Source organism: Hyla sarda, chromosome 2 (genome assembly GCF_029499605.1).
Source record: "Hyla sarda isolate aHylSar1 chromosome 2, aHylSar1.hap1, whole genome shotgun sequence".
Classification (NCBI taxonomy): Eukaryota; Metazoa; Chordata; class Amphibia; order Anura; family Hylidae; genus Hyla; species Hyla sarda.
In genome coordinates, this window is record NC_079190.1 from 501,830,302 (window position 1) to 501,844,175 (window position 13,874).

Here is a 13,874-nt window from a genome sequence, read left to right on the forward strand (position 1 = left end):
TCCAGGGCAAACTCCGCTAGTTGCAGCCATAAATCGAGTTTGGCTGCCCAGAAGTCCAGTGGATCTTCAAAGGTTGTTGGCAGGGTCATGGCGAGGTAAGCCACCACCTGCTGGTTCAGGTCCTGCTCCATGTCTACCTGCTGCTGATGAGTAGCTTCACTATGCGGCTGAAGGAAGCTACTCATCAGCGACTGTAGACTCAGGCTGCTGCTGATTGAGCCGGTACTGCTCCTGCCACCCCCCCCCCTTCCCCAGCAGCCGTGGCAGTGGAAGGTGAACGCAGAGGGCCCCCCGAGTCAGACCTGCGAGTGGATGGACCATGTGGCCGATAGGCATCGGCCAACCGACTACATAGAAGCTCCCTGAAGTAGGTCAGTTTGTCCTCCCTCTCAGTGGGTGTAAAAAAGGCCCCCATTCTGGGCCGGTAGCGAGGGTCTAATAAGGTGGAGATCCAGAAGTCATCGCGCTGACGAATTTTGACAATTCTGGGGTCACTACGCAAGCAACTCAGCATGCATCTTGCCATTTGTGACAGTGACTCGCTGGGACTACCTGCCTCCATCTCCACTGCATACTGCCACAGTGTGTCTGGGTCCTCTGTCTTGCCTCCCTCGTAATAACCCTCCAGCTCCTCTGGCTGCTCCTGCTCCTCCTCTCCTGTCCAATGACCAGAAACACCGGCCATCTCATCCACCGTAAACTGTGCTCCGCTCTGCCTCTCATCATCCTCCTCCAGTTCATCCCCCACAGGACTCATGTAGCCTTCTGATGTAAGCGCAACGTCTCCATTGCCATGACCAGCCATGTTTTTAATCATTTTTTTGGAGTAAATGTAGGAGTGGAATTACGTCGTTCATGGCGTAATTCGAGCGATTAACAAAAAATGTGGCTTCCTCAAAGGGCCTCAGCAAATGGCAGGTGTCACGTATGAGCTGCCACTCGTTCACATTGAAGTTACGCAGGGGAGTACTCCTATCTGCTTATATCATCAAAAAATCCATGATGGCTTTTCTTTGTTCGTATAGTCTGTCCAACATATGAAGGGTGGAATTCCAACGTGTGGCAATGTCACAAATGAGACTATGTTGTGGGATACCGTTCTGACGCTGCAGCTCAAGGAAGGTGTGCTTGGCAGTGTACGAGTGGCTGAAGTGCATGCACAGTTTCCTTGCCATTGTCACGACGTCTTGCAAATGGGGTGAATACTTGATGAACTTCTTGACAAACAGATTCAACATGTGTGCCATGCAGGACGAATGGTTCACACTTCCTTGTCGCAGCGCGGCCACAATGTTCTTCCCATTGTCGGTCACCATGGTTCCCATTTCCAGATTTCTTCCCTAATGAACTTTAGCAGTTCCTCCTCTGTGTGACTCCGTTCGCCAAGGCAAACCATGTGAAGGACGGCTTGACACCGCTGTGCCCTACACACGTGGTACGATGAAGGGCCACCGAGATTTGGACGTGCAGTGGAGGCCGAGGACACGGGGGAGGAGGAGGAGGCGCACACTGTAAAAGGACCAACTGCCTGGGAGCCAGAGCGTGGAGGAGGAAGCGGTGTGACCTGTCCAAGTTGCTGTTGTGGCTGTGCAGGAGCAACATTTACCCAGTGGGCCGTAAAAAAGTAATGTATTGTCCCTGCCCGTAGTTACAGCTCCACACGTCGGCGCTGCCGTGCACTTTTGAACACACCGACAGGCTCAAGGCCCACTTTCTCTTGTACAAACTTATGCAGGGCTGGTACTGCCTTCTTCGCAAAGAAATGACGGCTTGGGACTCTCCACCTTGGCTCGGCACAAGCCATCAATTCCCTGAAAGCTGCAGAGTCCACCAGTTGGAAAGAGAGGGACTGCAACACCAGGAACGTGGACAGGAGCACATTCAACTACTGCGCCGTTGGATGAGTGGGCGCATACTGTTGTCTCTTGGACATGGCTTCGCCGATCGATTGTTGGCGGAATGGCTGACTACGAGCGGAAGAAGCAGGAGCACAAGAAGGAGGGTTTGACACAATGCTCCCTTCGGCTGAGGTGGTGGAGCCTTGGCTGGATGACGTAGGGAGCGGATGGCCACTGGGTGATGCGGCAGGCTGGACCACTACCTCGGAGCCACGGTTATCCCAGGCCGCTTTATGGTGGTGAATCATGTGTTGACGCAGGGCCGTGGTGCCGAGATTGGGACCCTGGCCACGCTTCACTTTCTGCCGACAGATTTTGAATGTGACTACGCTAAGGTCCTCTGGATTCTTTATGAAGAACAACCACACCGCAGAGTAGCTGATTTTCCCACCCGCAGTTCGCACTATTTCACTGCTATTCGCGCCGTCTCCAGGAACCCCTGTTCCACAACCTCCCTGAATGGTAGCTTGCCGCGAAGCAAGTGGTCTCCCCCTGGCATGTTTGGCTCCTGAATTTCCACTACTGCCACCACCACCCTGATTGCCAACCGTGCTACCGCCTTGCTGCCTCATAGACAAAGAGCAAATCTCTTCTCCTGATGATGATGAAGCCCAGGCTTCTGCACCCGGCTCCCAATTGCGATCGGCTTCATCATCATCAAAAGATGTGCGCACGTCACTGATGTCCTCCTCGTGTTCCACAACAGCGTCTGCCTCAGGACTCTGAACAATCGAAACACCGCCTCCCACGTCACTCTCCGCATCACTACTTGGCTGCCTTGCGGAGCAAGGGACGCATGTCTCCTCACATTCTTGGCTGCCCATTAGATGCTGACTGTCCTCTATTACATCGTCCTCACTAAAGAGTGGAGCTGAACCCAAAGCATGAGATACTTCTTTGGGAGAGGGAACAGCATAGGACAAAGGCAATGGGATTACGGGGACTGCTCCCGGGCCATGCCAACTGAGGGTTGTGTCTGAGGAACCCAACGACTCTTGACTGGGGTTGTCAGATGTCGCTTGTGATGATGGGGATGAGTGTGCAAACCAATTGACGAGGAGAAATGGGTCGACGACACGACTGCTGGGTGTTAACGGGAGCTCAGGCCTATTGCTGCGACTCCTGCTGCCACTCGCCCCAAGTCTGCTGCCAACTCTGCCTGACGTATGTAGGCCTCTGCCCCTTCTCTGTGCACGTCCTGGCACTTCCCTGCCTGACATACTTAGTGCATTTATGAGGGTATAGAACAGCAGCAGGCGATTACTTACAGCTGTCCTTTCAAAGTATATAGGCCCTAGACAGAATAACAGTTACTAAATAGTACACTCCTTTGTTGTATGTGTGCCCTTTGCAATGATGAGCGCACTGGTATGCGTATTTCTATGCAGAAAAAACACTTTTTTTTTTTATTACACCAGCCAGTGTATACTAATGTGTGGAATAGCACTGAATTTAGCACCGAGACAGAAATACAGGTACTAAATAGTACACTACTTGGTTGTATGTATGCCCTTTGCAATGATGAGCGCAGTGTTAAGCGTATTTGTACGCAGGAAAAACTTTTTTTTTCTTTAATACACCGGCAGGTATATAACGTGTGGTATAACACTTAATTTAGCACAGAGACAGAGTAACAGGTGAAAAATGGTAAAAAAAGGCACTAAAGTCCACACTAATATGACTTATTTCTGAACAGCAGCAGGGCCAACAGTGCAGCACCACAAAAAAAAATACAGGGATGAAACCCTAAATTGCACCCCATCACACAATTCTGAGCAGCAGATGATTTGTGGAGCAAAAAAAAAACTCAATTGGGCTGAAAAATGAGGAGATAAGATGGTTGATAAAGTTCCGGCAGCTTGGAGATCTGTATGAGGCAGCTGACAGCTATCTGCCCCTCTCTGCTGCAATGCTCAATAACGTGAATAGGAGGTTTAGCAATCAATGATCCTTCTCAGTGTAACAGCACAGCACTCTGCACTCCTGTCTTTCCCTAATGCTGATGTGACTAGCAGTTGCAGTGTAACGCTGTGGTATGAGCTATTCACACACACACAGTCCCGTCCTCTCCATCTGAGTGCATAGATGAAATGAAGAGAGGCAAGATGGCCGCCGATTATATAGGGGCTGTGACATCACAGGGGTCAGTGAACACTGATAGGCTGCATCTCACATGTGATTCAGGGTCAGCCCGCCTACCTTCATTCCCGCCCTCCCATAATCCCCTGCCCCGTGTACTGACATGTGGATCCGCCATCTTAACTCTCCAATAGCCTGGAACGCTGTAAAATTAAGTTTAATGAAGCGATTCGCGGCGATATTCGCATTCATTAAGAATCAAATTTTTCAGGAAATTTGTAACGAATTCCGGTTCGTCAACTTCGATTCGCTCATCTCTAAAGGTTAGATCAGGTATCATACAGAAAAAATGGTAAATTACTCTGAAAGAGAAAACCCCCCGATATCAGATTGGGCCATCTAACCTCTATAGGACTACTCTATATATGGAATGGGAATGATATCTTACACTCCGCCACTTTAAGATAAAATTGTCTAAAAATGATCTCTTTACATAACTTATACATGGTTATACCAGAATTTTGGAGAAAGGGTCATGTGACCAGAAACGCGTCATGCATGTTTAGCGTTCCTTGTTCTTATCTGGATGTCTGATGACTACTGCTTAGGCTAAGTCTTCACAACGCAAAGAAAAACGCCAATTCTGACGCATGGCGTCTTTTTGGTCAAAAAACGATGCGGCCAGATGTTAGCTGTAAGTCAATGAGAAATCGCAAATTTCGAATTCCACTTAGCGTTTTTTCACTTTGGCGTTTTTTTAATCCTTTTGGCGTTTTTTCACTTTTTCTGCAATTTTTTCAGCTCTTTGGCGTTTTGAAAAAAACGCTGTAGTTCTCTCAAATCGGCGTTTTTTGTCAAAATTGTGGCATTTTGCTCCAATAGAAGTCTATGGGAGCGAGAAAATGCCAAGAAAAACGCTATGTGGATTTTAACTTCGGCGTTTTTGCAGGCGGTTTTTAATCTTTTTTGGACTTTAGCGATCCAAAAAAGTGATGTAGATAGCAGTTTTTAATAAAATTTCGTAGGGTACCATTAAAATTTTTTCTTCAAAAATATACATTAGTGAAGGAAAAAATTGTATCTAACCAAATGTATATTATTGAAAAAAAAAAAAAACTATTACTTTTTAAACAGGGATCAATTTATGTGTGCGGGGAAATAAAAATGTAGCCGACAATTATAAAAAATGTATTGTGTGTGTGTTTTTCACTTTTTTGCTTTATTTTTTACATTTTTTTTAGTTACTACTCTCAGCATGGAACACACTGTTCCATGATGGGAGTAGTACTACCTGTACTAATAGACAGATTGCCCGCTGCGATCTTTCTGTATCATATATAGATGCGGCGGCGCTTTTCTATGGTCCCCTGCACTCACGTATATATACACTTATTCATATTTCCCGCAGAGCTGTGATTGGCCAGATGGTTCCAGCCAATCACAGCTCTCTGTGAGAAATAGGAACATGTGTATATATACGGCCGTGCAGGGGACCATAGGAGAGCAGCTGCTGCATCTATACATTATACAGGAGCATCACAGCGGGTGTCAGGAGTGATACACGCAGTAACCTTTCCTTTACTACAAGTACTACGACTCCCAACATGGAGTACACTCTGCCTCATGCTGGGAGCTGTAGTACCTGCATTAATAGACAGATCGAAGCGGGTGTCCTAATTTACACTCGCTGCGACCTGTCAATTAAAACAGGTACTACAGCTCCCAGCATGAGGCAGAGTGTGCTCCATGTTGGGAGTAGTAGTGCCTACGTAAGGACACATCACAGTGGATGTCACTACTGACACCCTCTGTGATCGTCCTGTCTATAGCAGAGATGGAGCAGCTGTATACATCGCTCGCATCCCTGCTCTGCACTGTACTTCGGGCCGGCTACTCATTCATTCATCTTTTCCTCAGAGCTGTGATTGGCTGAAACCATCCGGCCAATCACAGCTCTGGGTGGGAAATATGAATTTCTGTTGACATCAGTGGCCGGAGTATAGTGCAGAGAGGGCGATGTATAGACACGCTCGCTTCTCTGCTATATTATGGACGATATATGTCTATAGTGCAGGTACTATCACTCCCAGCATGCTGTTCCATGCTGGGAGTAGTAGTACTACATAAAAAATGTTAAAAAGTATTTTAAAAAAAAAGTGAAACACACACTTTATTAAAAAATAATAAAAATTGGGTTATAAAATATATACATTGAGTTTAATAATAAAAAAAAATTCCATCACTGCTGCATCCTTTTTTTTTTGGTACCCAAGAAATTTTGGGTACCAAAAAAAAAAAAAAACGCCAAGGTGCAATTTCCACACAAATAAAAAAAAGCCGGAAAAAACGCCAGAAAAAACGCAAGAAAAAACGCATGATGACATCACTTGCACTGGCAATTTTTCAGGTGTTTTTTTAATCCCTAAAAACGCAGTGCAAAAAACCAAGTGAAGACTTAGCCTTAGGGGATTTTCACACTGAGGAATTGGGGCGGAAATCAAACAGAAATGTTCTGCCTCAAAATATTGTTACTTTTCCACAAGAACTCAGAGATTTTGCGCGGAATTTCGCACGGAATTGGGACTGAAATCACGTGGAAATGTAGGTTTCATGCGGAGGAGGAGTATCAAGTATTTCTATTCATAAAATTTTAATTTTTTCTTTCATGCGGAAATTCTGCACCAATTCCGCGCCAATTCCACGTGGAAATGCTTCTGACTGGAAAAAAAAATAACATTGATCTCTATGGGAGAACGAACTTCTTTCATGTTCTTTCTTCAAGCGGAACAGATTTCCTCCTCAGAATTCTGCTTGAGGAAATTCCTCAGTGTGAACTGAGGGGCAGAAATTCTGCACAGCTCTATGGGGGATTTCACTGCTGAATGATTTGGAGAGGAAAAAGCGAGCAGAATTACTCGTGGAAATTCCTCTCCAATTCCTCAGTGTGAACATACCCTTATAAGGCCACTTTTTGTACACACGTTTTATCGCTGAAATAAAGTGAAGTTACCGTTGGCGCTGGATAAAGTCTGCTTTCTACATCTGCTTGGAGGGACAGCCGTGCGGTGGAGTCCGTGAGCTGACTACCTGGTCTGCATTGATACCAGAAATATTATTAGTCGTACAAACCTTCTAAATGGAAAATGTCCTATGAATGTAGACTGGGTAGGCACGGATGCAAAGAAGTATTTAGTCATTGTTTGCCATATATTTACTTTTCTTTTGGCATAATGTCAATGTGCCGTCACCCCTAGGGGGCACTATTGCATAAGTAAATTGAATCAGTTACCAATCAGCCAGTTAAGTGTTAACTTTTTAAGACTAACTTAATAGTCTTGACATCCATCAATAGACAAGAGATAAGCCTGACACTTCCCAGCCATTAAACCTGGTTTACCATAGACAGGCTGGCACCAGTTGGGCTGTAACTCTATGAAGTATCACGTCTTGTCTTTAGTCTTGTAGATAAGATAAGACACTTCTTACCTCCCTAATATCTGGGCTTAGACATCTCCCCAATACATCTGTGTAGTCTATTGTTCATACCCAAACTAATAGAGCTAGAATAACATCCACACATCACAGCTTGGAGCTTATGTCAGAGTTCACATTAGGAATCATGCAAGGTCCTTATGTCTTAAAGATACAAGGCTGTATAAATCAATTACTGAGAATATAACATTAAAGGGTTACTCCACCCCTAGATATCCAAAGGATAGGGGATAAGATGTCTGATTGCGAGGGGGTCCTGCAGCTGGGACCCGCACAATCTTTGTGCAGCACCCGGTGTTCATTTAGAATGCTGGGTGTGGGCAGTGGTGGTCATGACATCACGGGCGCGCCCTTCATGATGTCACGCCACACCCCATCAATGCATGTCTATGGGAGGGGGCATGGCCCCAAGCGTTCAGAACAAAATGTTCCGAACGCTGGGGCAGCGGATTACCCCTTTAAGCATATATAGCATAGTTATATGCAGTGTGTGATATATAAAATAATATTATGTGTACACAGCAATACCATATATGTCCTTATGTATTATTTTATATGTAGTGTTTTATAAGTAGTGTTCATAAGATTATAATAACCATATTAGTTTCTCAGTTTCTTCTTCCCCCCCCCCCCTTATTATTTCATCGTAAATACTGAGTGACCAGAGGGGCATTTGTCTTAGAGAAGGACACAGTGTAGAGAAAAATACACATGAAGAAATCTGTAACTCAACTTTACATGATCCTTCCTGGACCTGCTGACATGGCCGCCTACTTAGACAAAATGGATGCCATGGTTTTGATCATCAGGCCCAGTGATTGATTGATTTCGGGCGTACAATTATCACAACACTTTCTATGTTAATTTGCGTAAGAAATTTGGACCCTTAAATAGTAAAATCCTTATAAAGCTACTTTCACACTGCCGTCATGTTCCCGCCTTCTGATACCCGTTATTCAGCAATAATGGATAATGGATAAGGAATTATCGGATCAAATAACTGATCACAATGGATCATAACGGATGGCCAATGTTCGTTATTTTAACGGGAATTCTGTTAAAATAACGAACATCCATTATGATCCGTTATTTTATCCATTAGGATCTGTTATTGTCCGCTAAGTTTAACCTATTTTTGGATTCCTGGATAAGAGACTTTACTGAGCATGCTCAGATCCTAACGCAATCTGAAAAATAACAGACTCTAACAGATGCTATCAGTGGACATCCGTCATCTATAGACTAAAATGTTACATCTTTAATGGGCGTTATATGTCCGTTATTTTTGACGGAAGAACAATTTGTGCATTTACCGGTATTTCTCCCGTCAAAAAAACTGACTAGAATATTTACTGACTTCAACTGGTGTTAACGGATGATCAAAAGACCCCATTGACATTAATGGGATCCTTTGGCGGCCATTATCAGGAGTTTCGAATGGGAGAGCATGACGGGGATCATTTACAGTATGATAACGGCAGTGTGAAAGAGGCCTAATATGTTGTATGGGATATAATAGGGAGGATTTCATCTATGTGAGATAAAGATGGAGAGTCCTGTGTATGGTGTCATGTCTGGAGGGAATGCTCCTCATCAGGAGGCAAAATGCTGATAGTTTCCCCTGATTATCATATGAAAAGGTCTCGGAGTCTCCCCGGTATCTCTTACAGATGTAAATAGGAGTGTGACCAATATGTCTCCACCCTGCAATACAATGTGTAAATGAAGGCTGATCCCAGGAGGCCATAGAATGCTAAAACTGGTTGGACAGGTTCTGGCCCCATCATTTTTACTTTACATATTGTAGGGGGGGGGGGGGAGGCCAATCTGATGGTGAAAAGGGTATAAAAGACCCCATCATGGCTCATATGGGGGGAACTTACCAGGAGAATATACTTGGGACACTGGAGACACTGACTGGAGATAGAGACCTGAGTGTGTGGAGGGTCCATGTATGGTGACTAGAACATCTCTGAGGTGACTGGAAGTAGAAGGAATTATAGAATATTGTAATTGTTTCATATTTGTTGTTTATGCCGTGTGTATATTGTATGTGGGCTGGTAGGGTTGTGTCCAGGGCGGCTTTTTAGTCCAAGTCTGGCCCTGTCTGCGGCCATCACTGAACCCCACAATACTTGTAGGAAAGAGACTGGGATGATTGTAGATCCTATGTGATCCCCACTTGAGGAGATCCTTGTGCAGATTGGTTCATACCTTCTAGGGGGGATGTAACGCTCACCTGGATAGAAGATAAACTAAGGTTTCTTTATGTTTTTTCCTCAGGTCTATAATATGGAATCTTTGCCGGAAAGTTCTGGAGGAACAATGAGCGGACTAGAAAACCCCATATCAGAGAATGGTAAGAGCCTTTCATACATCTTATGTTTTATTCTGTCATTATAAATTGCAGACTGAGATTCCTTAAAGGGTTACTCCAGCCCTGAGACATCTTATCCCCTATCCAAAGGATAGGGGAAAAGATGTCTCACCGCGGGGATCCTGACGCCGGGAAATCTTGCATTCGCCACCCCCCTGTTTGAGCTGCATGCCGCGGTGCCAGCTCACCAACAGCCGGGTGGCGACCAAGGGGCCGGAGTATCGTGACGTCACGACTCCGACAACAGGTGACATCACCCCCCCGCCCTCGCTATGCAAGTCTATGGGAGGGGGTGTGATGATCCTTTGGATAGCGGATAAGATGTCTCAGGGCTGGAGTAACCCTTTAAGATATTTCTTCCTGCTTTTTAGTGGTGGAGATGTATATTGTATTGATAGCGCTCATCATAGACAGGGAGTGGGCGCAGGGCAGAACACAGGTCAGGGAGATAAAGTGACGCATTTCAGGTGTTCATATCGCCCTTAGTCATACTAAAAACTATCTGGCCGCAGCTATGTGTATATAAAGATCACATGATCTCCTACCAATGGGATTTAAATACGTGATCATGAGAGAGGAAAGTATTATAACATTATAATTATATAAGTAAACCTTTTGGTCATTTTTTATTGTTATCTTGGCTATTTTTGCTCAGCTTGCTGGGAGCTGTAGTACCTTACATGTTTTGGTATGCTTTTCTGTCTGGAGAGTATTGCAATTCCCTGTATTGTTTGTGCTTTTCTTCTCTTGTGATCATGTATGTAAAGGGTTAATATTTTATTCAGTCCTGAGGGAAGAAGACCATGTGATCTTTAGTCATACATGACCGGGACCTGATAGATTTTAGTATGACTAAAAAAAGACCAAAATGTTTACAGTTATAATGCTATAATACTTTCCTCTCTCATGATCATGTATGTGAAGGGTAAAAATGCTTTCCAATCCTATTGGTAGGAGATCATGTGATCTTTATATACACACGGCTGCGGCCAGACAGTTTTTAGTATGACTAAGGGCGATATGAACACCTGAAATGCGTCACTTTATCTCCCTGACCTGTGTTCTGTCATTTTAATGTAATGGAATAAAGAATCTTGAATTTCATCCTATATCTCTGCTGGATCTTCTTGTTCTTATATAGAATCTGTTCCATGTGACTTGTAAGTATCTAATATGATGTTAGTATTCAAGAGGGGATAAACATATAAGTCTGGACACTATAGGCCTTTAGGTGTAACCTCTCTTCTGGGTAAAATCTTTGAAGGTTTTCTAAGAGGTTCTATCCTGAGGTATCTCAGTGACAATAACCTTATCACACACATCAGTATTGGTGTATGAGGGATCGGTCCTGTCAATCCAATCTGATCACATTCAATGAGCAGGGCCGTTCCAATTGTCTTTGAGTCTGTGAGATAGAAAGGGTTTAAAAACACAGGAAAATATGTGTTAATAACTGACTATAAGAAACAGTGAGGGGTATTAAACCCTTTCTATCCCATCATGTACTATAATAATATGGTGGTATTAAGGGTGCATGGAGCGGACTTAGGAGCTGAGTCTTCTCTATACATGGTGGGTGCTGGATGTGTAAGGACTTGTTCACTTTGCCCTTATATAACATGTATACATTGGTATCTTATCAAATTCAGATGCCAATATATATATACATGTACTGACATGGCCCTATTCACTTTAATAGCCCAAACATAGTCATCTAGTGACCAAGTATTGGCCATTTTCTTCATGTATATGAGTTTTTACCAGGACATAAAATTGTATCAGACTACACTTCTGGTAAATACATGTATATGTGTGGGAAATGGGCTGAATGTAGTCACCTGTCCTGAGATATAGAGATTTTATTATCTGACCACAAATCTTCACATTTCCTCCATTTCCTACCAACCGGGCAATAAGTTTAGTTTAGAAGGGGTGTGAATCATAAGCTCAGGGGGTGTGAATGTGAGGTCAATGTAAATCTCCATAAGATTCACCCCCCGGAGCCTGAGATTCACACCCCCTTGTATAAGAAAGATACCGGAAAAGTTTGTTTTCTTTATATTCTGTAAGTACCTAGAAATAAGTGAACCTTGGATCTAAATATGTTGACTATTGTGTTTTACTCATTGTATTGATTTAACATTGATCTCACACAGGAGAGAAGCCATTTTCATGTCCAGAATGTGGAAAATATTTTAGTCAGAACTCACATCTTGTAATTCATGAGAGAACTCACACAGGAGAGAAGCCATTTTCATGTCCGGAATGTGTGAAGAGTTTTAGTCATAAATCAAATCTTAAAAAACATATAAAAACTCACACAGGAGAGAAGCCATTTTCATGTCCAGAATGTGTAAAGACTTTTAGTCAAAAACCAAGTCTTGAAATACATATGAGAACTCACACAGGAGAGAAGCCATTTTCATGTCCAGAATGCGTGAAGTGTTTTAGTCATAAATCAAGTCTTGTGGAACATATGAGAACTCACACAGGAGAGAAGCCATTTTCATGTCCAGAATGTGTGAAGAGTTTTACACAGAAATCAAATCTTGTGGATCATATGAAGATTCACACAGGAAAGAAGCCATTTTCATGTCCAGAATGTGTGAAGTGTTTTACACGAAAAGAAAATCTTGTGCATCATATGAGAACTCACACAGGGGAGATGCTATTTTCATGTCCGGAATGTTTGAAGAGTTTTACACAGAAAGCAACTCTTGTGGATCATATGAGAACTCACACAGGAGAGAAGCCATTTTCATGTCCGGAATGTGTAAAGTGTTTTAGTCATAAATCAAGTCTTTTGGGTCATATGAGAACTCACACAGGAGAGAAGCCCTTTTCATGCCCGGAATGTGTAAAGTGTTTTAGTCATAAATCACATCTTGTGGGTCATATGAGAACTCACACAGGAGAGAAGCCATTTTCATGTCCAGAATGTGTGAAGTATTTTAGTCATAAATCAAGTCTTGTGGAACATATGAGAACTCACACAGGAGAGAAGCCATTTTCATGTCCAGAATGTGTAAAGAGTTTTACACAGAAAACAAATCTTGTGGATCATATGAAGACTCACACAGGAGAGAAGCCATTTTCATGTCCAGAATGTGTGAAGTGTTTTACACGAAAAGAAAATCTTGTGCATCATTTGAGAACTCACACAGGAGAGAAGCCATTTTCATGTCCAGAATGTGTGAAGTGTTTTACACAGAAAGCAACTCTTTTACAACATATGAAGACTCACACAGGAGAGAAGCCATTTTTGTGCTTGGAATGTGCTAACTGTTTTACTACGAAATCACATCTTGTTATTCATCAGAGAATTCACACAGGAGAGAAGCCATTTTCAAGCTTGGTATGTGGAAATATTTTAGGATGAAATCACATGTTTTTAAACATCAGATGATTCACACAGGATAGAAAAATTTTCCTGTCCTGAATGGGCAAAGTGTTTTACTAATAAAACAAGTCTTGAGGGACATCTGAGAAGTCACACAGGAGAGAAGCCATTGTCATATATAGTATGTGGCTAATGTGTTACCAAATATCAAATCTGTGGATCATCTAAGAACTCAGACAAAGGAGAAGTTATTTTCATGTTTAAAATGTGTAAAATATTTTTGACTGAAATAAAATCTTGTTCATCATCTCAGTCTATGTATGTGGGAAAGGTTTGTGAAGCATCTGAGAACTCACACAGGGAAGAATAAATAGTCCTGTACAGTATCCTGTAAATGTTTTATCCAGAAATCTGGTGTTGTGGAAGATGTGAGAGCTGACTGAGGAGAGAAGTCATTAGAATGTTCAGAATGTAGGAAATGTGTCCGGTGCACATTGTACGACCTGATGTGTCAGGACGTCTTCTAAGTTATAGTTAGAGATGAGCGAACTTTTCAAAAATTCGATTCAGCCGATTCGCCGAATTTTCCGAAAAAGTTCCTTTCGATACGAATTTTTTTTCGCGGCAAATCAATATTAAAAAAAGGCTCTACAGCCTCTATAGGGGTAAAGAACACTTTGCTGTGTTC

At 43.2% G+C, this 13,874-nt stretch overlaps 1 protein-coding gene across 1 annotated transcript; it reads left to right on the plus strand.

Moving 5' to 3' along the window:
* The first annotated feature begins 9,756 nt into the window (after positions 1 to 9,756).
* LOC130358125 (gastrula zinc finger protein XlCGF26.1-like) lies at positions 9,757 to 13,225 on the plus strand. The gene is made up of 2 exons (XM_056560954.1): positions 9,757 to 9,828; positions 12,003 to 13,225. The coding sequence occupies exons 1-2, from the start codon at positions 9,762 to 9,764 to the stop codon at positions 13,223 to 13,225; spliced, it is 1,290 nt and encodes a 429-aa protein (XP_056416929.1). The 5' UTR covers positions 9,757 to 9,761.
* The last annotated feature ends 649 nt before the right edge of the window (positions 13,226 to 13,874 follow it).

Excerpts from the sequence above, each read along its gene's own strand:
- LOC130358125 (XM_056560954.1), top strand. The coding sequence starts at position 9,762 with ATGGAATCTTTGCCGGAAAGTTCTGGAGGAACAATGAGCGGACTAGAA. Across the intron at positions 9,829-12,002 it reads AAACCCCATATCAGAGAATG|GAGAGAAGCCATTTTCATGT; the intron begins GTAAGAGCCTTT and ends GATCTCACACAG.